Genomic DNA, 27,529 nt, shown 5'->3' with positions numbered 1-27,529 from the left:
AGAGCAAGACCTTGTTTCAAAAAACAAAACAAAAAAACAAATGTACATATCCAGTAATGGAGTGAGGAAGGCATTCTTTATGTTACAGTGGTAGTATGACACAACTCTGACTATCCCCTGAAGAAGCAGTTTGGTAATGTGTGTTTGTTTCTTTGACCCTCTATCCCATGTCTAGCAATGTATTCCAGGAAACTAAACTTAAATTTAATACTGAAATTATAAATACCAAAGACAATGTATTATAAGCACAACATTACAATTTTATTTCTAATTGCAAAGGAATAAAAACAGTCTAAATGTCCCACAGCAGAGAATGATTTAAGTTATATAATATTTACTTGATGAGATTATATATATGAGGTTTTATATTAAAGGGAAGTACTAGCTTGTATGAGGTAGAAAAACAGTATACAACTATTTTTTAGATCTAGACAGGACAGAGGAAACATACAAAATGCTGTAATAGTTGTCTAGGTGATTTGACTGTGGATTTTTATTCCTTTCCAATTTCCTAAGCTTTTTGTAATATTTTGATAATAGTATTCTTAAAATACTATTTTCTACTTGCAGCATTGTAAGAATACAGCTTTTTATTTTATTGTTTCAAAAAATTACTATTATTTTTTGAGACAGGGTCTCACCTATACTGGAGTGCAGTGGTGTGATCACAGTTCACTGTAACATCCACCTTCTGGGCTCAAGTGGTCCTCCTGCCCCAGCCTCCTGAGTAGCTGGGACTACAGGTGCATACCAGCACACCCAGCAAATTTTTGTATTTTTTGTGGAGACAAGGTCTCACCATGTTGCCCAGTCTGGTCTCAAATTCCTGGACTCAAGTGATCTGCCTGCTTCAGCCTCTCAAAGTGGTGGGATTACAGGCATGAGCCACCTTGCCTGGCCCAGCTTTTCAAAAGCCATTTTATTTATATCATTTTAAAAATATTTTAAGCTAAATATAAATTTATTGAGGTAGCATTTGCAGTAATTCTCTATTTGAATTCCCATTTGTTTCCTAATCTTACCCTAAGAGTTACATTAAAACAAATGGATAAAAAGATTAAAAAATTATATCATCATAGTAGTACCTTGAACTTATGAAACTCTTTAAATTAATAGTTTATCCTTTCAACAATCTTGTAAATTAAGTAGAGGTGGCATTTCCAAGGCAATACAGGTAAAGAGACTAGTAACTCTAGTGTTACTAATACTAACAGTATTCCTTTATTGTCAGTGGTCTCTGAGGGACCCCATAATAATACCCTTTTTCCCTATTCAAATCTAGAGCCACGTGATAAACAGAAAAATAGTTGGTAGATGGGGAACAAGTATTTTCTTTACTGTTAAAAGCTAAATTGAAAGACTCAACTTTCCTTCACATCTAGACCTTGGAACAGCCCACTGGAAAGAATGTTTGAGTGAGCTCATCAGGCACACCTATCCAGTCTGCTTAATTCCCCGTGGGCTTGTCCAAGTGGAGAGGGAAGGAGCAAGACAATCCTTTAGCTCAAGATTTTTGCTAGATTAGTACAACCCAATTAGGAAACATGGATCAGTCAAATGGCAATTACCAGGTATGTCACTTTCCTCTTCAGGGAGCAGAAAATGGTAGGACAAAATGCCAGAAGTATTTAGGGAACATTTCTCCTCATGTAAACAGAAGAGTGGAGAACATCCTAATGTTTATCAGAGATTAAATTTTGCATGTTATTTATCATCTGAAGAATCAGACAATTCTAAATTGTCTCATAATCAGAGTTTATATGTTAATTCTTTCTTTGGAATGCTTTTTCTCTTTGAAAGTCAACAATTTTAAGGCATCAGTGGGGTATGTGACTCATGTTTTAGAAATTCTCATTTGAAAAGCCTGCCTAAAAGAATACAGAACAACAAAGATACATTTATTACACATTATAATGCAAATTTTAAATACATATTCAAAAATTATGGACACATGTAGTATAAACAAAAACTGCATATTGATCGTAAACTTGTATAGACTTATATTATCATTGTAGGTTGCCAATGCCATGAAAAACTCATTACCATTTGATGCTCCTGATTCTACACAAGAAGGCCAGAAAGTCCTTAAAGTTGAAGTCACTCCAACAGTGCCGAGGATTTCTCGGACTGCAATTACAACAGCTTCAATTCGTCGTCATAGATGGAGAAGAGAAGGTGAGTACAAAATCCCCGTAGTCCACACATGGAGTCAAGTAAATTTATCACTGTTTTTACAGACTGTCTTAGCACATGATATTAAAAGACCCTGTATAATTAAAGTAAATTTTTTTGTTAAAAATATCACTAGAAATGTGACTAAATGTCTAAAGTTATTTTAATATGTATTTATAAAATAGATGTTTAGATTGCTGTATGAAGATTAAAACAAAATAAGATGAGGTTAAATTTTTGTCTTTTTTGAACTAAATAAGAACAATAGGAAAGAAGTTGCTTTAACCTTGTTACCATACTGGAAAAAAAAAGGTGCACATATGAGCACTGTGGGAAAAACTATATAACTGGCCAAACTAACAGTATAATGCAAGCTATTCATAAAATGATTTATTCTTGATTTTGGATTTTTATCTTTGCCTTTCCTTTTTTTGTAAGTGCTGAATCCAGCAGTATTTCATACACATGGTACTTGAATAGTCAAGCTGTCTTGCCTAAGAGATATTGCCATTTTAATGATCCTGATTTTTCTGTCTTAATTCATTTGCAAACCTCACATTGTTCATCTGCTGCCTTATGTGTGTGCATGCTGTGCACACACATGTAACTATATAAATAGTGTTTGTGTTTATATCATATCCATATATACATTCTCTTATCTGCCTGGGTCAAAATGCTCAGAAAATAATAGAGCAGCATAAACGCACTAAAATTTTATATGTTGAATCCCAGATGGCTTTGACTTCTCAAACGAGGCTGACTCGAGTATTCCTGGCTCCCCGATCCAACACGGCTCCACTGACCTAGGGATCAAACGTGTGCAAGAGGGGGAGGTGCTGGTGCGCAGGACCCCTGAGCATGGCTCGCCGGAGCCCAACTCAGCAACAGCCACAACAGAGGGTAGGACAGAGATGAGGAGGCAGAAGTCAGTGAGGCAGTTGCTGGAGAAGGATCCTGGCTCTCTATCCCCAAGCAGAGCATCTTTCCATTCTAATGTGTGTTTCCAGTACCCCAGGGTGTATTAGCTTCTCCTTGCAAAGCACCCTCCCTCCTCATATGCATAGCACCAGGTCAGGTGCAATCTTTAGTTACCATTTGTGCTGGCCTGGAGTCTGCATCCCTGTGTAATCAAGGAACAGCTTGGCATGGCTACTAACAAGGCAGGGTCCTGTCTCCAAAAGGTCTGCAAATGCTTGGAATTCTTTTATTACTGAGCATGTTTATTCTAACATTAGGAAAGAAAAATGCACCCAGTGGACATGAGCCTTATTCATCAATATGAATGATTTTATTTATACAATAATTTATTCTTTAAAATTTTGTGAAGAGAGTATTAAAACATTAGCATATTATCTTTAAGATATTGAAGTGGAGCCAGCTGATTTATCTGTAATTCTATGGTGTTCAATGGAGAATTTCTCAGCTCTTTGACAAAGTATGCTGATATTCATTGGCTTTATCATCTGTAGATTAAGTTGCTTAGGCCTAACTAGTAAACTACTGATACCTTCTATACATGTGCTATCCTGATGCACAGTACATTTTACAATTTATTGTAAATAATGGTTGTATTCAATTCAATGGAATTAAAATGTATTATTCTATTTAGAGGTCAGATATCCTAGTAGAGCCTTATTTCTACAATGTAGGTATTGAAACATGGAGGGGTTTTTTAATACCCTTCCCCCGAACCCCCATCTGTAAAAGAATGCTTCTCTTTGTTGGAAAAGTATTTACTTGCTGTTTTGCATGTAATGCCATAGAAATTAGCTTTGTAAAAGAGGGAACTGTAGCCAGTTTTTAAAAAATTAGTTAATGTATTGCTACTGTGGAACCTTTATACTTATTTATGAAATCAAGCAAGTAGCTTTAAAAGAGGTTATATATTTTTACTTAAAGACCAAACATACATAAAGCAGTTAATTTCCACCATAGGGAACTCTCTTGCTCTTTGGTGCAATAGAAATTTGAGCATGCTCAGTAAGAATCTAAATCTACCCTCTGTTCCCTTGCCCATTTACCCAGATTGACCTTAATTCATTTAACAGTGTTGCATGTGCATGACCTAGGGACCCAAAAAAGTTGGTGCTGTTTGAGAGATCCTTTAAATGGCTCTGAAAGATGCAGCCTTCCCTTTTTTCCCTGTATCTTACTACATTATCCCTAGGAGTAAGTTTTATCTTGTATAAACACATAACAATAAGATGAATAGATGTGGAACCCAGAGTTGGCCTAAACTGAACATTCCTGAATGACTGAGCCACTTATCTACTACTGCTGCTAGAATATTGGAAGTATTTATGCTAAATATAGTACTATGTTAATCAACAGTTGCTGAAATTCCAGAAAGTGTGGGATTAGGTTGAAGCATTCCTTCCAATACATTGAGTCATACACTTTGAAACAAATGAACCAAAATAGTAGTTCCTTTTTAATATCCTATAAAATATTAAAATATCCTATTTTAATATCTATCACTGGTAAAATTTCAATTTGGGGGAGGGAGGGAGAGGGTGTAGCCACAAGGAAAGAGGAATGTTTCCTTATTTTACCTTTTAATCCAGATTATTTGTAGTTTTATTTATTTATTTTTTTGAGGCAGGATCTCACTCATGTCACCCAGGCAAGAGTGCAGTGGCACAATCAAGGCTCACTGTAGCCTCAACTTCCTGGTCTCAAGTGATCCTCCCACCTCAGCCTCTGGAATAGCTAGGACTACAGGCACGCCACCACAGCCGGCTAGTTTTTTTGTATTTTCAGTAGAGATGGGGTTTTGCCATGTTGTCTAGGTTGGTCTCAAACTCCTGGGCTCAAGCAATCTGCCCACCTCAGCCTCCCAGGGTGCTGGGATCACAGGCATGAGCCACCACCCCTGGCCTATTTGTAGTTTTAAATCAATATTAACAGAAGCCAAATGTGTAAGTAAAGTCAGCCATGAATAGAAAAGTTCATTAAAAATCCATTTCATAGCTTCTTGGGGTTCAGTGTAAATACAAAAAGGAGTAAAAAAAATAAGAAAAAAATTCCATTTCAGATGTCTCCTCTTTGGACCATGAATGGTATTGTTATCACCTTTGGAGAAAATTACAAAGGAAAAATGTTTTGAGACACAATTGCCTTTTTCTTTCTTGAGGGTTTTTTCTCGACCCCTAGATGGTCTCACTCTGTTGTCCAGGCTGGAGTGTAGTGGCACAGTCATAGCTCACTGTAACCTCAGACTCCTGGGCTCCAGCAAACCTCTGGCCTCAGCCTTCTCAGTAGCTAGGACAACAGGCATGTCATCTTGCCCAGTTAATTTTTAAATTGTTTGTAGAGATGGGGTCTTGATATGTTGCTCAGGCTAGTCTTTTTTTTTTTTTTTTTTTGAGATGGAGTTTCGCTCTGTTGCCCAGGCTGGAGTGCAGTGGCACGATCTTGGCTCACTGCAACTTCCGCCTCCTGGGTTCAAGCGATTCTCCTGCCTCAGCCTCCTAGTAGCTGGGACTAGAGGCGCCCGCCACCGCGCCCAGCTAATTTTTGTATTTTTAGTAGAGACGGGGTTTCACCATGTTAGCCAGGATGGTCTCGATCTCTTGACCTTGTGATCCGCCCGACTCAGCCTCCCAAAGTGCTGGGATTACAAGTGTGAGCCACTGCGCCCGGCCTCAGGCTAGTCTTGAACTCCCAGGCTCAAGCAATCCTCCTGTCTTGGCCTCCCCAGGTGTGACCCACTGCACCCAGCCTCCTTAAGATTCATAGCTCACTGCCACCTCGAATTCCTGGACTTAAGTGATCCTTCCACCATTGCCTCCTGAGTAGCTGGGACTATAGGTGGGTGCCATCACATCTGGCTAATTTTTTAACTTTTTATGGAGATAAGATCTTGCCATTTGCCCAGGCTGGTCTCAAACTCCTCAACTCAAGAGATCTGCCTGTCTTGGCTTCCCACAATGTTGGGATTACAGGCATAAGCTACCATACCCCACCAAGCTTTTTAAACAGAAGAAAAGATATTACTAAAACCTATGAAAAGTTTTGGTACTTCTGAACTCTGCTCAAGCTTTTGGATTAACATAGATTTTTGACTAGTTTTCTGCTATGATGGTTTTAAATAATTTTACAATAAAAATTGGGTTTATTACATGTTGAAATTGAAGGGACAATATAAGCCCATCACCTATTTTTCTACTGATTGTCAAGTACCTTCTATTTGTGACTTTTAAAGCTGGAGTTAAGATTATTACTAAACTGGCCAGGCACGATGGCTCATGCCTATAATCTCAGCACTTTGGCAGGCCCAGGCAGGTGGATTGCTTAAGCCCAGGAGTTTGAGACCAGCCTGGGCAACATGGCAAAACCCCATCTCTACAAAATGTACAAAAATTAGCCAAGCATGGTGGCACATGCCTGTAGTCCCAGCTACTTGAGAGGCTGAGGTGGGAGGATCACTTGAGCCTGGGAGGTTGAGGCTACAGTGGGCTGTGATTGTGCCACTGCACTCCAGCCTATACAACAGAGTGAGACCTTGTCTCAAAAAATATATAATAAAAACAAATGTTTTTAAAAATTATTACTAAACTGAAGATAATACCTGTGATTAAAGTATAATCAGTATTCCATTATATATACTAAGCATTTCTTAGTATATAAAATATCAATAGATTCTCTTGCATGGTGGCTTTTATGTTACCATCTTTTTTATGGCCATATTGCTTGGGCATCAGATCTGCATGTCGCAAGATTCAGAAGCTAGCACTAAGTCTCTCAGTCTCCTTTCCTAATAAATATACCTAATGATACATTTCTGTTCACTCCCAGTTTTATATCACTAATATCAATTCTGACCCAATAACTATCCTTTCTTGGGCATTTTGGAGTTCTTTATACTAATTATAAGTAAATTACTAAAATGTATCATATGAATATAATTTAAAGTTTTTATTTTGAGGTACATTATAAAAGTACATTATATACAGTTCTTTTGAAGAGGTTGAGAGAAGTGGTGTCAGCTGCTACTGTTCTTAGTAAATGCATTTTCATATGGCTTTGCATGATGATTAAAGATTATTAAACTGCTGGATATAATAAGGTGCCTTTTGCTTTAAGGACAGCTTATTTCATTCTTTAGAAGGAAGAAAATAATCCATTTGAGTAAATATAGCTAAGTAAATAGTTTATTTTTCCAGGTGCTATGTTAAATAAAAGATTGTGTTTAAATATTTTGTATATATTTTGCCTAGGTAACATTATATCTCTAATATTTGTTTAGATTTTTTCCTAACATTTTTACCTTACCTGTAATGTTGATATCTGTTTTGTAGATTCAGATTAAACTTTACGGAAGTCTGGAAAATGTATTTACTAGGTAGCAAACCAATATGAGTTATTAAAAGAAGCAAATGTATTACTTTCTAAGAGAATGTTGATCATACTCTCAGTAAGAGAATTGGCTTTCTGTAAACTGCAAGCTCAGTATATTATATATTCTTCTCTTCTTCCTACAAAAACCCAAGATAAGAATTCTGTTGTTGGCCAGGCGCGGTGGCTCATGCCTGTAATCCAGCACTTTGGGAGGCTGAGGTGGGCAGATCACTTGAGGTCAGGAGTTGGAGACCAGCCTGGCCAACATGGTGAAACCCTGTCTCTACTAAAAATACAAAAATTAGCTGGGCATGGTGACACACTCCTGTAATCCCAGCTACTCGGGAGGCTGAGGCAGGAGAATTACTTGAACATGGGAGGCAGAGGTTGCAGTGAGCTGAAGATCGTGCCACTGCACTCCAGTCTGGGTGACAGAGCGAGACTCTGTCTCAAAAAAAAAAAAATTATTTTGTTAACTGCAGTTTCTGCATGAAATGAAATGTGATGGGACACTATAGTATTTTGTGATTATGACAATACATCTCAATACTAAGAATCTAAAATATAGAAATAATTACATAAAATATTATCAAAACATACCATATAGAAAATATAAATCCTTAAATACCCCTACTGGTTCCCTACCACTGCTCTCTGATATTTTCTTCACATTAATTGATCAAAATATGGAAACCAGTGAGTAGAAAAGGCCATAAGACAAAATGACTGTGAAGTTACAGAAGCAATATAGTTTTGAGTTATTTAAAAAATTTGCTAGTTCCATGTTAAAGGTTCTAAAGCCATATAGAAGCAGTTAACCAATCACTGAGTAAATATAAAATCTTATTATAGTTAAAAAGAGTTTGGCCTGTAAGCATAAATGGGTTTTTGGTATAATTCTGGATAACCGGAATTAGAAGAGAGGGTCTCTTTTGCACATCTTATGGTGGGTTAAAGACGGTATGAGGGGAAAATTTTTTTTTTTCCCAGTAGGTAGATATGGTCATTTCAGAAGAAGAATGATAGTGTATTATAAAAATTTATGTTAACAAACTGTTGTATTTTACCTAGTTGTTTTACATGCCTAAATATTGACAGTATACTAGATATGTTTGTGGATAGTTTTACAAAAACTGGACTAAATAAAGCTAAATTAACATGTATTAGTATAGTAGAATTTGTGTAGATTTAAGATTTCTCCTAAATTATTTAGGGGAAGTGTTGATAGTAGGGCAATTGACAACCTATAGCAAACATTACCCAAGAGATAAGGTCAGTGTTGTTATTCACAGCTGCTTCTTATTTAATTTAGCTATCGCTGAGTCTGTCTGATTTGTTTTCTTAGGTGCTGAGGGTGTAAATGGAGGAGAGGAGTCTGTAAACCTGAATGATGCAGATGAAGGATTTTCATCAGGGGCTTCCCTCAGCAGTCAGCCAATTGGGACCAAACCATCCTCCTCTTCTCAGAGGGGAAGCTTAAGGAAAGTAGCAACTGGGCGTTCAGCCAAGGATAAAGAAACAGCCTCTGCCATCAAATCCAGTGAGAGCCCTCGAGATTCAGTAGTTCGCAAGCAGTATGTACAGCAACCAACTGATCTTAGTGTAGATTCAGTTGAGCTGACACCAATGAAGAAACACCTGAGCCTGCCTGCTGGCCAGGTGGTGCCAAAAACCAATAGCTTAAGTCTAATCCGGACAGCCAGTGCTTCCTCAAGTAAATCATTTGACTATGTAAATGGCAGTCAAGCAAGTACCAGCATTGGGGTTGGCACTGAGGGAGGTACTAATTTAGCAGCTAACAATGCTAATCGATACTCAACTGTCAGTCTGCAGGAAGACCGGCTAGGTCAAGCTGGCGAAGGTAAAGAGCTCCTCAGCCCAGGAGCCCCCTTGACCAAGCAGTCTCGATCCCCAAGTTTCAATATGCAGCTAATATCCCAGGTGTAGTTTTGACATCCTCCCTCATCTTTCTGCTTACCTTTTAAACTGAACATTTCATTGTGCAAGAAGACACTTCATCCCACATTGTGAAAATATTGGTCACTGTTATCAGATTTCATTTAGTTTAGGTATCTTCATACTGTATTTTGTATCAAAACAGCAATAAGGTTTTCTTTATCCCTCTTTCCTACATCTTCTCTTCACCTATTCCTTGTAAATGTGTTTGTGAAGCAGTATAAAATGTTTGCCTTTTCCATGCCTTCCTTTCTCCTTGGGTGATGTGCAATCCATCGTAGGCTGATCGGTCCCATTTCAACACTGTGAGACTGAGGATACGTTAGAGGAAATGGTGTATATGATCCCTATGAAACGATTCTTTGGCTTTTGTTTAAAAACAAAACGGGTTTGTTCTCATAATCTATAGAACTATGAAGATTACTGGATCATATTTTTTTCTCTTAACCAGGAGTGCCTCAGAGATTCTGCTATGACTTTGGACTTCTCTGAGTCTGTGCAATCATTTTCTGGAGAAGCATGGGGAAAGGTGGTAGACTGCTGCACTTTTTCATTAAAATGAGGGTAGCTTTTTCTCCACCCCCCCATCTCCTTTATCCCGAAGACATAAATGTTCAATTACGGAGGCATTTAAATCAAGTTGTGACCACCTCCATTGGAGGGCAGGACTCTTAAGTTGATTGTGTAATTGATAATGCACTTTCTCAATGGCTCTATAGTCATTATTAACATGTCTTCCCTCTTCCCCACAAGGACATATAAGGTCATTTCTGTCCTTCAAGTTTGGCCAACTAACAAATCAGAATCTGAGGGGCATGTTCTATTTCCCAGGAATGATTGATACTTTGGTGCTGGGGTTTTGTGGGGGCGGGGGGGTAGTTTTTGTTTAGCTTGTGTGGAGATTGTGTGTGTGAGAGGAGATTTTGATTTTTTTTTTTCTTTTCCTTTGTGAGCTGATGGCTGAAGTGTAACAGTACATCTTCAGGTAAAGAGAGGGATTTCTCAATCTACTTTCTGTTATGTCAGACTATAAGAGAAACCCTTTCAGCTGCTTTCTAGATGTACCTAAATTCAGTCAGATATTTTGGATTAAGAAACCTAAAGTCCTGATACATTACATACTCCAAGGAAATATATCAGGGACAGACAATTGGCTGAAAACACTGATACTTCAATGTGACACATTTTTATAGAACATTTCTACCAGGGGGTACTGACCTTGATTTCTCCTACAAGGACCACACTGCCTTTGTGTTTAATGTAATGCAATTTGTGTACCTTCTAATCATATATCTGCAGTTCCTCATTTTTATAAAACTTTGAAATCATGCCAGTAAGCTAGATGTTGAATGTATGTAAGTAGCATTTGGTAACTGCTAAGAGGTTACAAAAACATTATTGGCAAAAAAAATTTTCTTAGTTCTCATCTGGTTGGATAGATTTTATCATAACCTCTTCTGGGTCTCAGGCTCTGATGTTTGAAAAAGAAGGGAATATATTGGGTTTTAAAAAAATGTATTGTGACTTAAACTGTTATAAGTTATCCTTCCACAGAATACATCAGAGCTATTAGTGCTTTGTACATTTAGATGTTTTTACTTGATTATTATTTAAGAAAAATATACTGAATTTATAGAAAGCAAGTATTCTCCTAATTAGCAAAGGTTAAAATTTTATCTCTACCATGAAAATTACAATAGATTTTGATAAATAACCAGAAAAAACGCCTTTTTTTTTTTCACACCTAGCAATCCTCCCGTTTTTTATTGTAAGAACTTTCTTTTTTCTCTAAGAGACTTTCTGTTAGACTCTTTATATATGAGACGCTTGTTTAAATTTGGTGGTCTGTAACATTTTCCAGCTCATGTGAAAATGGAAAACTAGAACCTGAACTAGTATCTACAACATTGCCAAAGTCCAGGGTAAAGCTAAAAGTTGATAAATAGACAATTTATTGATTTGTGTGTGTCTGTGTGTGTGTGTATATATATATATATGGTGTGTATATGTATATATCACAAAGTTGTATTTTAAATATTTTAAATATCTTTTCTTTTAATTTAACTAAGGAATGTCAAATAAATGAAAGGAGTTTAAAAATAGCCAAAATAAATGAGCTGTAAAGGCCCATAACATACTAAAACAGGCAGTTTCAGGTATGTAAGGAAAGGAGCATTATACTTACCTAGAAAGTGAGATCTTGGCGATGGCTGGAGGTCAGTCACTTTATGGCATAAATTATTTGGGAGATAAAAAGACTGTTTTCAATTCAAATTGTACATTTATTGGCATCTAAATCTAGCATGATTTTAGTTAAAGCACAAAAGAAATACCACACAATACCAAATTACAGCAAAAGTTAGAATACAACAAAATTTTCTTTGGCTAGAAATCTTATGTTATACCTGAAAAATTGGTTTTAAAAAATGTTCATCTTGGCTGGGCGCGGTGGCTCACGCCTGTAATCCCAGCACTCTGGGAGGCTTAGGTGGGTGAATCATGAGGTCAGGAGTTCGAGACCAGCCTGGCCAACATGGTGAAACCCCGTCTCTACTAAAAATACAAAAAATTAGCTGGGCGTGGTGGCAGGCGCCTATAATCCCAGCTACTCGGGAGGCTGAGGCAGGAGAATCACTTGAACCTGGGAGGTAGAGGTTGCAGTGAGCCAAGAACGTGCCACTGTACTCCAGCCCGGGCAACGGTGCAAGACTCCGTCTCCGGGAAAAAAAAAAAAAAAAAAAAAAGTTCATCTTAGAGGATTTTATTTATCTGTATGTATATACATATATGCTTGTATGTATACATACCCACATTAACATTTTATGACCCTGTAACATTTGTTTTCTGTTCTTTTAGGTGATATGAGTTGACCTCAGTGAAGAAACATGTCATTTAGCCTAAGCCTTGCATTCAGGCAGGGTCTTACAACAGATTTCTTGTGCAAGAATTATTATTAGTTAAAATGGAAGGTGTTAGTTTAACAAACTGAGAGTCAGATTTTCTAAGTTTTTAAATATGCATTTTAACATGTATTATTTTTGGCATTTAATTTAAAAGTTTTGTTTCATATATACAACAGCTGTTACAGATATATGCCAGCAATATTCATACTTTTTTTAACAAGCTTTTGTTATATATTTCCTCATTTCCATAAAAGTCTAATCATTATGAAAAAGATATTTAAGGAGAAAATACTTGTTTTCTGTAATAGAACAATTAGGTTGGTGCCATGTATGCCAAGTTGGATAAAAGAATACAAAGAAATATGGCCGGGCGCGGTGGCTCACGCTTGTAATCCCAGCACTTTGGGAGGCCGAGGCGGGCGGATCACGAGGTCAGGAGATCGAGACCACGGTGAAACCCCGTCTCTACTAAAACTACAAAAAATTAGCCGGGCGTGGTGGCGGGCGCCTGTAGTCCCAGCTACTCAGAGAGGCTGAGACGGGAGAATGGCGTGAACCCGGGAGGCGGAGCTTGCAGTGAGCCGAGACTGCGCCACTGCACTCCAGCCTGGGCGACAGAGCGAGACTCCGTCTCAAAAAAAAAAAAAAAAAAAAAAACAAAGAAATAGCTGAAGGTTTTGGGAGCTCGCTCTGACATTAATTGCTAGAAAGCAAACTAAAATGCAAAGTGAGTTAACTGAGAAGATTTCTCAGTTAACTAACTCAGAAGATTTGATTTTTTGAAACAGGGTCTCATTCTGTCCTCTAGGCTAGAGTGCAGTGGCACTATCACGGCTCACTGCAGCCTCAACCTCCCTGGGCTCAGGTGATCCTCCCACCTCAGCCTCTGGAGTAGCTGGAACTCCAGGCATGCACCACCACACCTGGCTAATTTTTGTATTTTTAGTAGAGACGAGGTTTTGCCATGTTGCCCAGGCTGGTCTTGAACTCCTGGGCTTAAGAGATCCACCCACCTGGCCTCCCAGAAGTGCTAGGATTACAGACATAACTACCACACCTGGCCTGAAGATTTTTAAATGTGAAAATATTTTAAGAAGCTAAGGGGAAAATCGTTATTTTAAAATCCTGATCCCCTTACCTTTACCCCTTACCATTCCCCTTACCTTTCCAATTCACTTTTCTTTGTCTATTTATTATAGAATCAGAATTGTGCTAAGAAGAAACCCTAGAGATAATCTAGCTAGTCTCCCACTTCCTCACCCCAACCTTCATCCTCAAGAAACAGAGGCTCAGAGGTTGTGGTGTGATCAAGATCATATAACTAAAGCAGAGCCAGAATCAAAGCCAGTTCCCATGGGTTTGGGGAGGCAGTGGGTTGTTAACTCCATTTTTGCAGTTTCTTTATAGTTCTGGTCTAGTAGTTGGTGAATACAATACATTAAGAAAAGTGTTAAATACAGAAAAAATGTAGAGTAATCTAGATGGGGAAATGTTAAGTATATCTACAGATGTAAGGATCAATACATTATTCTAATTTATGCCTTACTATTTTCTGCCACATAACAGTTGTATGCTGCCATTTTATAGTTGAATACATTTGTTGGGATTTATTTAAATGTAAAATAAACCCAATGAAATGGTTTTGATCAGTGTTTTCTAGTTATTTTAAAATAATTTTTGAGTCAGCCAGCTTTCAGTCACCAGTGTGGCAAGCTAATTATATTGCACAATAGAGTATTGCAACGTAAAGATTAAATAAATTTGATTCCATTACTTTTTAATGTAGAAAGAGACTGAATCTTATGCTTAGAGCAAATGCAAGCAATATTTCCTTATATGATTGAAAAAGGTTTTATAGTGTGAAGCTTATGATTCCATAATGGAACAGTGACCATGATGTCATTTAAAGTGTGTATATACCACATAAAATGTCTTAAATGCAGTAGTCTCAGCTATATAAGCTCAGTATTTCCAGTCTGTATTCTCAGATTCCACCTAGTAGCTTTAAATTAATTAAAATTGTTTATTAGACACTGGAATACTGAGAATAACTTCTTTCAGATTGTTTTGTTTGCACTACTTTTGTGAATATTTTAATGGAGTCCATTTTTGAGTGCTTCAGTTGTTGACAATCAGTTGTCTTGTTTAAATCTCTGCATGTTCATATGTAAATAAAAAATGTAGTACCTGTCTTTAGGGGTAGTCCCCTATTTATTACAAACACTGGCAAGGAATATCTCTGCATTTCTGACCTTGGATTACAAGTATGTTTTGGGTTTTTGTTTTTTAATCAGTATTTCAGTTACATCTTCGTTTTCAGCTTTAAAAAGTTTAACAGGTCATGCCAATGATCAGAAAATCTGTAAGAATTTTAGAGCAATTTTTCTACGTACGGCTATGTTAAACAGTCTGAACATAAGACTTTTTATCTTTCAAGTTGAAGATTATTGTCATCGTTTTACCACCAAGTTGGTTGAGACACTTACTTGCAATACTTTAATTTTTTTAAAGTGTTTTTAGAAACAAGTTGTTTGAAAACCAATTAGAAATTAGAATATTTGCCAGATTATAAGAAGATGGAATGCAGTGTAAAACTGTTAACAATGCCAGTAAAATTATGAGTCATCAGATTGGTACAGTTTTCCATGCCAAGGTGGTCATATTGATAATGTAAGACAAATTTTAGTATTACTTGCATTATGTGTTCCTAATAGGTATATCATACTGGTACTGAGGATATATAGAAAATACTATTCATAGAGGAGTCATCACCACCCAACCTCCTTGCCCATGTAGGCATAGTTCTTCTGAACCTGACCACACAAGTACAACATTTTGGTAACTTCAGTCTTTTCAGTATTTTTGTAATCTTAGCCATCGTCCTATGAGAAATATATGTAAGAGCAAACAATTCAGGATAGAAATTAGCAGAAAGCTGGGAATGATGTGAAATAACTGGCAGCATAGTACAGAAATGTAGGGTATATGTTTTGCTTCTGGATTTTTAGAAATTGTGCTAATCATATTTACAAATTAAGGCATATTCAGATGTCTGCTATTATGTTTAATATTGATTTTATAAAAAAATAGAATTAGGTGTAGCTTAAAGTATAAATGAGTCTCTTTAAAAATGTGTATCTGGAAGTAGGTCTAATAAAGAAATCCTTTTATTTTCAAAGAAATGAATTTAATTGGACAACTCATCCCCAATTACAGAACTGATATCAATATGGTTTGCTGTATTTGAGTATAAACAGCTCAGTGTTAATTATATCAAAGGAAGTTCTTTACATCTTCATTGATTACAAAATTTACCAAAGAAAATGTATCTACCAAATATAATTTTTAAAGTACTTGTTAAGGAATGAAGCCTCTTTAACATATAAAGTATCTTAAAAATATTCTCTGACCTGGAAAATAGGTTTACAGTAGCTACAAGATTCCATTTTAGGTTTTCTTATGTCAATAAATGTCAATATTTTACACTTCCAGCAAAAGTACCTGTTAAAGACTAAATCTAAATATTATTCCTCATAGCAGTTTCTGGTCTCCTTAAATTAAGGATCCTACTCATCAGGATTGAATAAAAAGGGGGAAATTCCTAAAATTGGTATATTGTATAATATTGTGGGTTAAGTAAAATTTAGGGGGGCATTAAGGAAATGTACCTATTTTAAAGGGCAGTGGCAATTATTATAAGTATAATATTGGTTAAACTGGTAAAGTTTGTTAAATAATTTATGTCCATGATCACTCTGAGTGTTTTTTTCTTTGCAGAAATACAGGATTGGGTTAAGAAAAGCTAAAATACTCATTTTTTAAAATGTATAGCCCAATAAGAACTAAGTAATTTATTTCAAAAGTTAAATAATTTTTTTGGAAGTCATGAAATGTATTTGCATATCAATGTTCCAAACAGGTTTTATGTATTGTTTTTTATAGCAGGGAGTAGTTGAAAAGTAATATTGATTAGCTGTCTTGGAAAGAGAGGATTGGCTTTCTAACAATCACTGATACAGGTTTGGGTTTGGGTTTGGGGGGGTTTGTTTGTTTGTTTTTAAGTTTTATCATCCATACTGAATTGAGAGATATGCTCCATGTTTAAAAATATTTGTAATAAGTTCATCTACTTGACACTGAATCTTTTTTATTCTTACTCTAAAATTATTCTGGCTTTACATTCAGTTTAAGTGGTTAAGTGAAACAGTTTTTTTTTTTAGGGTGCAAAAATTATTTTCCCACTGTTTTTCTCATGATAATTTGGGTCTTCTGAGCTATAATTTCTGAAGGATTTTTACTACTTTGGCATTATGTAATCTGATCTCTGTCACAATGATAGTAAATAAGAACTATCTCACTTTCATATGTTTGCTTCATAAAAGGATATGGAATGTACACATCAGCTCTTTTTTTTTTTTTTAAACCAGCATCAACCTATAACTTGGTATAAACTTCCCAAGTATTTAGAGAATAGTGCTGGTGAAAATTTAAATAGGATAGGCATATAGAAATTATGACTTGTATTAAGTGATGTCCTTTCAACCTAGGACTAGTGACAACCTTCATTTTTTCAGAGCTGAAGAAAAAACCGTGAATTTAAGATCATATTTATTGGTGCATGTAAGCCATTATCCTGTCTTAATGAACCGATTAATGCTGTTGATTGTTGAAATGTGAAATGTAGTCACTGTTGACCTTGTAAATATCTGCCAGAGATGAAAAAATATTTTAAGTTATTGTAAATAAAGATGTATAAAATTCAGTATCAGTCTGCAATGCAGAAACATATCTTAGATGTTAAAATACTGTGTTTGAGAGATGTGTAATTTACCCTTAGATGTATCTAGTTACATTAAGAGTGTAAATTTTTTTGTACAGTATAAAAATACAGCTCTATTTGGCTTTTAACTGGATTTCCCTGAGTTGATTTTATCTTACCTAAATTTTATATCTTAAAAGGGTCTTTTCATATTTTTTCAAAATGTACCATTTTAATTTTATATCTGAACCTTTATATCATATCCTATTACATTAAGGCAGTATATAAAATTATATTTAACACCACAAAATAAGAAACAAGACAAAGGCAGGTGTGAAATTAATACATAAAACATGTGCCATATATTTCTGTAGTTAATTGTAGGGGTACAGATTTAGCACTGAACGTTAAAGCAGCCAAATGTAAAGACAGAAGTAAGATTAATTACATAATTTTTAGATATCCTTAAGATTCAACAAGTTTCTCAGGTGAAGCACAACTATTTCTAATGTTAAAATATTTTCTTTCTTGGGTCCTTGTGAAGAGGAACCAACATTATTATAATACAATTTACAATACAATTTATGAAGGTGCCTGTTTCTTCACACCCTTACCTGCAGTTAGTTCTCTCATCATTAAACTTTTTGGCCTTTCCCACATGGTCTTTCCTAAAGATACTTTAGCCTTCGCTTGGAACATGGGTTTAATCAAGGGTTAAGCCCTAGGCACTTTTTCCTTTCCCTTTCTTTACATGCATTTTCTGGAAAAATCTCTCTTGTGCCTTTTTTCTTTATGACTGTTATTCCTTGCTGAGTCAAAGCTTTATTCTCCATTTTATTTCAGATTCAAGCAAACGAAGTACATTATCTTTTTGATATTTATTATCCCTTAATCCAAAGATTGGCAGATCCAGAACCAAGACTGTGTTTTTCTCTTTGACTCTGGATCTGCATTAGTAAGGAAGGATGAGATTCACAAGCTAACAGTTCCAATTTTTTCCCTTTATTAGAAATGTAATAGTTGTTCATTTACAAAATACAGAAAAAGGGCCGGGTGTGGTGGCTCACGCCTATAATCCCAGCACTTTGGGAGGCCGAGGTGGGTGGATCACCTGAGGTCAGGAGTTTGAAATCAGCCTGGCCAACATGGTGAAACCCCGTCTCTCCTAAAAGTACAAAAATTAGCCGGGCATGGTGACAGGCACCTGTAATCACAGTTACTAGGAAGGCTGAGGCAGGAGAATCGCTTGAACCTGGGAGGTGGAGGTTGCAGTGAGCCGAGATTGCGCCACTGCACTCCAGCTTGGGGGACAAGAGCAAAACTCCATCTCAAAACAAACAAACAAACAAACAAAAACAAAAGAATACAGAAAAAGTACAACGGGAAAAGTAATATTTTCCTTTAAGGTACTGTAATATAATTGTGATATTAATAGAATAGTGGAGGCACTTTATATACACACACACATACATACATACATACACACACATACACACTATGCCCACACATACAACTCTTGTCCAGGTAAGTCACAGTATTTTATGGTACAAAGATTCTTCCCATGTGAATTAAACAATAACTAACATTATTGGGTGCTTAGGATGTGCCAGGCACTATTCTAAAAACTTTAAAGAAAATGCAGTAATTCATTTAATACTCAATAAAACAGCATTAGATAAGTACTATTCTTCTTTTTTGAGAAAAGTACAGCTGTCCAAAGTCACAGAGCTAGTAAGTGGAAGAGCTAACACTGAACATAGACAATCAGGCGAATGCACTTGTGAACTTAAACATCGTAATATACTGCTTAATTGCATTGATTGTTCTCAACTATTAGTACACTTGCCAAACACCTACCCCAGAAAGCCAGTCCCCCTGTGAGGGACAGGAAGAAAGGGAGGGGTTGGATCTCAACAGAGCTAGATTGCTAATAGGCAAACTAAATCCATGAAAGAATCAAGCCCTAATATCCTAAGTATCCACAGTTATAAGTTAACTTCTCTCCTATGTATATACAATGGTCCTTGTGTACCATCCTGAGGGAAAATGAGAAAATAGTCTTTTTGTGGTTCACGTAAGGAAGCTCAGTTGAGAAAAGCTATTTTACAGCATAATAAAGCAGAAGAGACTGCCAAAATATAAAACTTAAAATTATATGACAGTCCTTTCTATGACCCTTCCCATCCACGCAGAAAAGCTGCTGGGTAGCATGGGAGGAAAGCAGAACTTTGTTGGGCTGATGACTATGTTATGATTTAACATTAAATTTTTAAGTACATGAGGGCAGAAGTATAGTCTTTTGTGTTTAGGATATGTAAAGGTGTTTATCTGGCCCTGGGTGATAATACAAATGGGATAGATATAATCTGTGATAATAGGCCGGGCGCAGTGGCTCATGCCTGTAATCCCAGCACTTTGGGAGGCCAAAGAGTGGATCATCTGAAGTCAGGAGTTCGAGACCGGCCTGGCCAACATGGTGAAACCCTGTCTCTACTAAAATTAGCTGGGTGTGGTAGCGCATCCTTGTGATCCTAGCTATCCTAAGGCAGAAGAATCCCTCGAACCTGGGAGGCGGAGGTTGCAGTGAGCCAATATCGCACCATTGCACTCCAGCCTGGGCGACAGAGTGAGACCCTCTCTAAAAAAAAAAAAAAACTGAAACAATGCTAATAGTCTGCTAATAGTCTCAAAACAAAACACTCATATTCAGTAGGCTTTTTATTTTATTCTCTCCAATATTCAGTAGGGAATTCCCCAAACAGGCTTTCTTCACTTCCTCCAAGTAAAATTACAGAATGTTAAGAAATCTATATATATTTCCTTTATTCATAAATGTTACACTGACTTTATACACACTGTAAAACTCAGAATTTTTTTTGTTTGTTGTTTTTTTTTTGAGATGGAGTCACACAGGCTGGAGTGCAGTAGCGTGATCTTGGCTTACTGCAAGCTCCGCCTCCCAGGTTCACGCCATTCTCCTGCCTCAGCCTCCCGAGTAGCTGGGACTACAGGCGCCCACCACCATGCCCGGCTAATTTTTTTTTTCTATTTTTTAGTTGAGACGGGGTTTCACCGTGTTAGCCAGGATGGTCTCGATCTCCTGACTTCGTGATCCACCCACCTCGGCCTCCCAAAGTGCTGGGATTACAGGCATGAGCCACCACGCCTGGCCAACTCAGAATTGTTTTCAAAAACTAATTCCCATTATTATAATTACTCTGTGTACTTTTTTTTTTTTTGAGATGGAATTTCGCTTTTATTGTCCAGGCTGGAGTGCAATGGTGTGGTCTTGGCTCACTGCAACCTCCGCCTCCTGGGTTCAAGCAATTCTCCTGCCTCAGCCTCCCAAGTAGCTGGGATTATAGGCGCCCACCACCATGCCCAGCTAATTTTTATATTTTTAGTAGAGACAGGGTTTCACCATGTTGACCAGGCTGGTCTCAAACTCCTGACCTCAGGTGATCCACCCACCTTGGCCTCCCAAAGTGCTGGGATTACAGGCTTGAGCCACCACACCCAGCCCTCTGTGTACATTTTTAAGGATTACTGTGTCAAATCTTTCACTACTTATTTGATGATGGCATCTCATGTGTCCTCACTGACTGCTTTACCATCCCTGGTACAAAAAAAAATATCTTGGAGGTTTTGGCTGCCATATTCTCTTTTATTACTAGATACTCAGATATAATCACTTTTCCTGAGCATGACTGAAATCAATTTGACATATAAAAAAATTTCAGGGTAGAAGTTATTTGCTGAGGCATCTGCCACTGACATTCTAGATCTATTGAACCTTTATCAACTGTATGTTTAACATACATGATCTAGGCCACTGCATATCTCACAAAAAATTTTATTGCCAATTTTTAATTCTCTCTAGCTCACTGGTTCTCAGCCCTAGCTTCACATTAAAATCATCTGGCCAACTGGGCGCAGTGTCTCACGCCCGTAATTCCTGCACTTTGGGAGGCCAAGGTGGGTGGATCACCTGAGGTCAGGAGTTTGAGACCAGCCTGGTCAACATGGTGAAACCCTGTCTCTATTAAAAATACAAAAGAATTAGCCAGGTGTGGCGGTGGGCGCCTGTAGTCCCAACTACTCTGGAGGCTGAGGCAAGAGAATCACTTGAACCCAGGAGACGGAGGCTGCAGTGGGCCGAGATCGTGCCACTGCACTCCAGCCTGGGCAGCAGAGTGAAACTCTTGTCTCAAAAAAAAAAATCATCTGGGTAATTTTTTAAAACAATTCTGATGACCAGGCCCCATGCAGACTCTCTGGGAGTAGGATCTGGCATCACATAGTTCTCAAAGATCCCCAGCTAATTCTCATGTGCAATCAGGATTGAAAATTCTCTTTAATGCTATACCAATCTTTGGCATAGGTAAGCTTTCTCTCTTCTGTCCAGAACCTGACTCAGTAATAAATTTTTCCTAGTGAAACACCTAGTATAGTAACTGACAATATAAGAAAGAAGTATCATTAACCCATTCCATAAATACACCTCCACCCCAAAGAATAGACCCATCCATATCAATGCTTTAGTCTGCCTTCTCTATTCCCTAACTCAGGCCACTGAACACTATAGGTAATACATCTTCATTGGACCCTTGCACTTCTTGGCCTGTCCCCTTTCTCATTCCCTTTAGTTTCTATTCCACAGCTTCAGCACCTAAAGTATCACTTTCTCAGCAGCCTCAACTCTTTTTCTATGAAATGGAGGCCATCATGCTAGCATAAATATGCTTAATTTCCTGTTTCCCGCTACCACTTCAAAGTTCTGAACTATATCTGTAACTATCCTTATCCCCTTGCTGCCTGTCTCAAATGAGAGGCATCTCACATCATTTCTTATTTTTCTCACACTCCCCGCACAGTTCTCATTTTCGCCACTTGGCTTAAATCTATAAACGGACGACCCTAGATCTGTATCTCTAGGCCTAGACCTCTTGAATGTTAGACTTTTAAATCCAACTGGCTGCTAGATAGCTGGATATCTCTCGGGCACTTGAAAGTTAAGATGCCTTAAACTAAACTCATCTACCTTTTTCCCCTATCAGTAATCTCTCTCTCACATTACACCAATAAACTAATCCAGGCAACCAAGCCAGAAACTGGAGAATTATATCTCCTCTCTCCCTCACCTCTATTATCCAGTCTCCAAATCCTGCTGACTGCCCCCAACTTTTTTTTTTTAATTAATCCTTCCCAGCTTTACTACTACAGCACAAACTCATATCCTCTTCATATCGACTGCTTCAATAGCCTCCTAACTAGACTCTGTCCTTAAATTTATCCTCCTTAGTGATGGATATTAAATGCTTATCAGTACCCTGGTTAAAATTATCCAGTGGTTCCAATATAGGGGATAAATTCCATGTTATTTAGCCTGCATACAAGGCCCTGTGGCCTACTTCTACCCCATCTCCTATCATTCTACTTCTACCCCACCTCCTATCATTCTTAAGTAACAACAAAGTGCTTTGTACTACCACACTCATTTGCACAATCACACCCTTTGTCGTTTGTACTACCACACTGTTTGTACTTTCTTACTGAAATCCCTTCTCCAGTACTTTTTCTTTTGCTTAAGTCCACTTGTCTTTTGAAATTGGATTGGGCGTTCCTCTGCTATCCCCCAACCCAACCCCTAGATTAAGCTAAATGGCAGTTGTCCTTGTAGTTCTCAGTACACCTTTTTTTAATTTTTTTTTTTTTGTTACAGATGGGGTCTCCCTGTGTGCTCAGAGTGACCTCGAACTCCTGGGCTCCAGTGATGCTCTCGCCTCAGCCTCCCAAGGTGTTGGGATTACAGGTGTCAGCCACTGGGCCCAGCCTACACCCTTTTGTGTTGAAATTATCTGATTCTTTCTACCGAATTAAATTTTAAATTCCTTAAGGGTAAGGGCCATACCTGGGCATTATGCCCCTGGTAGAGGTAGGGGCTCAAAAATTTTATTAAATAAACTGTTCAAAGACCCAGGGAGAAAATGGATTTTTTCAAGGAGCAATAGCATCAATATGAAGCTTTTCACGATACTGGCAAAGACAAGAGTTAACTGAGTTTCCCAAACTTAGGAACCAATATAAATGTATCTTAACCTGTTCATAAGACCTACTTGGTTCTGGTTGCTTAATCTAGATCTCTCACTGATATCTATACAGCTATTTAGATTATATTTCAATTTGGAAGATATGAACTGAGATCATATTCTTGAATTTGATCAAGTAAAATATGGTTTGGGTAAAAAACCTTGTTTGGATATAAAAATGAACTTGAAAAAAGATTTCATTTTTTAACTCAGTCATCTCCTTGAAGAATAAATTTATAAAGATTCTGATTTTCTTCAGTGTGCTGACAGATGAGATCACAGGTGAAGAAAAATATAAGCTGCTATCATCTTGATTCTGCGGTCTATTTAAAAATTAAAACTTTTAAGAATTTTCTCCTTAAAGAATCTAAATTTGATGACTCACATTCCTTTTTACATTCCTTTTTTAATAGATATAAAAACGTCAAGAGTTTATTACAATTTTGAGTCAATTTTTCTCTGGGTTCTACATAGTATGTTTGCTCCTGCTTTATTTTTTTCTTTTTCAGAGCTGAGGGTTTATTCCAAAGTTTGGTAATGCTAAAATTGATCAGAAGCTCAGCGTGCAGGGACAGGGCTTATCAGCTAGTAGGTGTCAGCGTAGGTCTATATTGATAAACTGGCTTTTTCAATCGGGGCCTCCTTTCTTTTCTGATTACCTTGCCTGAAAAAGTCTTTAAATTTAATGCCCAGGGGATATATGACTCATTGCCAGCGTTCTGGGAGCCAAGTAAGACAAGGTCCTAAGCTTGTCCTCCCCATTTCAGTATGACCTCATTTCTACTCTCGGTTGTGCCTAGCAGTAGAGTCTAGATCCTCTCGGTTCACCTTATAATCTCCTAGTCCTCCACAAAGTATGACAGGTGATCTAGCATCTAATTGTTCCAAGACTCCCAACCAATCTTCCAGTCTCATCTTCATACTCCATTTTTTTTTTTCCCAACCAATCCTCCCGTCTCAGCTTCATGCTCGTTTTTTCTTTTTCTTTCTTTTTTTGAGACAGAGTTTCGCTCTAGTTGCCCAGGCTGGAGTGCAATGGCATGATCTCGGCTCACCGCAGACACCGCCTCCCGGGTTTAAGCAATTCTCCTGCCTCAGCCTCCCAAGTAGCTCAGGTTACAGGCATGCACCACCAAGCCCAGCTAATTTTGCATTTTTAGTAGAAACAGAGTTTCACCATGTTGGTCAGGTTGGTCTTGCACCCCTGACCTCAAGTGATCCACCTGCCTTGGCCTCCCAAAGTGCTGGGATTACAGGCATGAGCCACTGCGCCAGACCCATGCTGCTTTTAACGTATTCCTGAGACTACCACCTGGAGTTCTGTGAAAGGAATAGGCTTCTTACTGGCTTCCCCCTCTTCAGGCCTGGATTCCAGCTAACCAACTTATGTTAACCTGTTTTTCTATTCTGTTAATTTTATGTTTATACTTCAATAAAAAATTGATTGTTACTTTAGTGGTATTTAAAAAGTCTTCAATTCACCTTGTTTCATAGATTAGAGATTTTTAAAAGCCAGTCCCTAAATTTCAAACTATTACCCAATTAGCTGCTTGTGCCTCTACCCTTTACAATATTGAGCTTCTATTTCCCCCTTTGGAACAGTCTACTGCCCTACGCAAAATTTCCATGAATACATGGGGAGTTGCCATTTTATGGTCCCCTCTGACTTCAGCTTCCTGTTGCTCCTAAATCCTGTGTCTCCATTCTGAAGGTATGGCTCTTTGTTTTTATCTTAGTATCAATCTAAATGCAAAACTCAGCTCCTTCCCTCTATTTTTCACACATATACCATAAAAACTACATCCAAATCCACCACTCACACCAAGGCCTCTGTGGTCTGTAGAAGCCTTTTTTCAAGATGTGAGAAGGAGAGGAATGAAGGGGAGTTTACTGACATCACAGAAATATTAAAAAAACAGCCAGGTGCAGTGGCTCACGCCTGTAATCGCAACACTTTTGGAGGCTGAGACAGGTGGATCACTTGAGCTCTGGAGTTGGAGACCAGCCAGGGCAGTATGGTGAAACCCCCTCTCTACAAAAAATACAAAAATTAGCCGGGCATGGTGGTGTGCACCTGCAGTCACAGCTACTCAGGAAGCTGAGGTGGGAGGTTTGGTTGAGAGCAGACAGTCGAGGCTGCAGTGAACAGTGATGTTGCCACTGCCCTCCAGCCTGAGTGGCAGAGGGAGACCGCATCTCAAAAAAAAAAAAAAAACATATATATAAAAAACATACATAAGTTGAACATATCTATTCAACATTCCTAGATCTTCATCGTTTTTTTCAAATTTCTTTTTCTTTTATAAGAAATGGGGTCTCGATGTGTTGCCCAGGCTGGAATGCAGTGGCTATTCACAGGTGAGATCACTGCTCACTGCATCCTGGAACTCTGGGATGCAAACAATCTTCCTTTCCTCAGCCTCACAAGTAGCTGGGATTACAGGTGTGTGTGCTGGGCTAGATAGTCATCTTCACATTTTTAAACACTCTTCAAACACATCATTGTTAACTGTTGAGCTATGTTCTCTTTATCTTCTGTCTCTAGTCACTCCCCAAATTCTTTTTATTTACAATGCACAAAAAATTGCCTTTCTCTTCCATTTTCTTAACTCCACCTAGCCAAAATGGAATAATGAGGTATCAAGGCTATGATCATTTCTTTCTCAACTGGATTTCCCAAACAGCTTCCAAATCTTGTGACTGTATATCTTCCTTCCCAATCCTACCTCCTTTATCCAAAGATCTTTCAATACAAATCTGACCAGTGCCCTAAGGGCCAACTAAGCCCTTCATAATAACAGATCCAACGCTTGGCATTTTACACAGTTGTTACACGGATTTGGACCTTCTACTTGGAAAATTTTACCCCTCTTGGCCTGTTTTAAATCTATTCAACACAGGGGTTTCAGTTTAAACATCTCTTCCTCCAAGAAAATTGTTCCTGACTCCTTCTGGACTTTTAATTAGCTACTCCTACCATGTGCTCCAATGCACTTCCCATATCATAGTATTTTTCTCAATATTGTCCGTTCAGTATCTTCACGTGCTAGGTAACTATAGTGAATGCAGAGATTGTAGTTGTCTCGCTCGATATTGAATCCTTATCTTCTGGTTCGCAGAGTACTCTGTAGTTTTGTTTTGAGTAAGTGAATCCAAATGAAACAGTACCCTGTTCTTAATACTGTATGGATCCCATCCAGGTTCATTCCTTTTCTTCCTCATTTTCTGTCTTGTCTTTTTTATATTTTGGATAGTTGAAGTCAATCATTTTCTCTGTCTGTTCATTCTATTTCCCCAGCCTCTTCATCCCACTAGCCGTCCGATCCCATCTCCATATTCAGTGCTTCTCCCAACGTCTCTTCTCCTCCCTACCCCAGACCCTGGAGATGTACAAGATCCTACCTTTCAAGCCGAATGAAGAAATCTTTAAAAAAGAAATGCGAATCAATTTCCATTACTTTTTCTTCAAAAGATAGCTGGGAAACCAATGAACACTTTTTTTTTTTTTTTTTTTTTGAGACGCAGTTTCGCCCTTGTTGCCCAGTCTGGAGTGCAACGGCTCGATCTCGGCTCACTGCAACGTCCGCCTCCCGGGTTCAAGCGTTTCTCCTGCCTCAGCCTCCCGAGTAGCTGGGATTACAGGCATGCGCCACCACGCCCGGCTAATTTTGTATTTTTAGGAGAGACGGGGTTTCTCCATGTCAGACTGGTCTCGAGCTCCCGACCTCAGGTGATTCGCCCGCCTCGGCCTCCCAAGGTGCTGGGATTAGAGGCGTGAGATACGGCGCCCGACCCCAAAGAACACTTTTTAAAGATTGCTACAAGACAAACAGCCACCACTCAGCCAGCTACTCTGCAAACTTCCTCGGATCCAAACAACACTTCCTTTTCCCTTCCCCGGAAACGGAAAGAGGAAAGGAAAGGTAAGGCCCACAACTCAGGGCCTAACAATCCGTTTTCCTCAGGTTTCCTGATGGGCGGGGCCGAATGGCCGGCGCCGACTGGCCGGCAGAGCCGTCGCTCTTGGGCGACTCATCTTCCTATTGGCTTCCTCGGGCGCCGCCCCCTGAACAGGGCGGGAGATTCGGTGTGCCGCACGCAGGCTTCCCATCCCCCAGCTGGCGTCCAGGGCTCCTTACCTCCGCCGTGGTCGGGCGCGAATTACTAGAAATTGGCTTTTCCCGTTGGGGCCGAAGGTGCCTTCCCTGCGGCGGCGACTCAGCGGGGTGTCGTTCGGCCGGCGTGAGGCGGCCGGATCGGCGCCAGGCGGAAACCCAGCGGTGAGTAGTGGGGTGTTGGGGCAGCCTGCC

At 38.4% G+C, this 27,529-nt stretch overlaps 2 protein-coding genes across 18 annotated transcripts in view; both read left to right on the top strand.

The window, feature by feature from the left end:
• The window catches only part of HYCC2 (hyccin PI4KA lipid kinase complex subunit 2), a 148,405-nt gene extending 131,126 nt beyond the window's left edge, over positions 1–17,279 (top strand). For 9 of the 16 annotated variants that reach the window (XM_055290148.2, XM_055290153.2, XM_063644931.1 and 6 more), the window contains 3 exons: positions 2,016–2,175; positions 2,905–3,072; positions 8,858–17,279. In XM_055290148.2, coding sequence (XP_055146123.1) covers positions 2,016–2,175; positions 2,905–3,072; positions 8,858–9,459 — 930 coding nt within the window. In that variant the 3' untranslated portion in view covers positions 9,460–17,279. The remainder of the gene's footprint in view (positions 1–2,015; positions 2,176–2,904; positions 3,073–8,857) is intronic. The other 7 variants (XM_063644935.1, XM_063644932.1, XM_063644938.1 and 4 more) reach the window with 1 other exon arrangement.
• Positions 17,280–26,742: 9,463 nt separating this feature from the next.
• Positions 26,743–27,529, top strand: part of ORC2 (origin recognition complex subunit 2) — a 56,201-nt gene continuing 55,414 nt past the window's right edge. Inside the window, exon 1 of one of the 2 annotated variants that reach the window (XM_055290159.2) lies at positions 26,743–27,499. The gene's annotated coding sequence lies outside the window, so the exon portion shown is untranslated. The remainder of the gene's footprint in view (positions 27,500–27,529) is intronic. The other variant, XM_063644940.1, reaches the window with a different exon arrangement.

Source organism: Symphalangus syndactylus, chromosome 8, assembly GCF_028878055.3.
Source record: "Symphalangus syndactylus isolate Jambi chromosome 8, NHGRI_mSymSyn1-v2.1_pri, whole genome shotgun sequence".
NCBI lineage: Eukaryota > Metazoa > Chordata > Mammalia > Primates > Hylobatidae > Symphalangus > Symphalangus syndactylus.
This window is presented reverse-complemented; position numbering and strand designations above follow the sequence as displayed.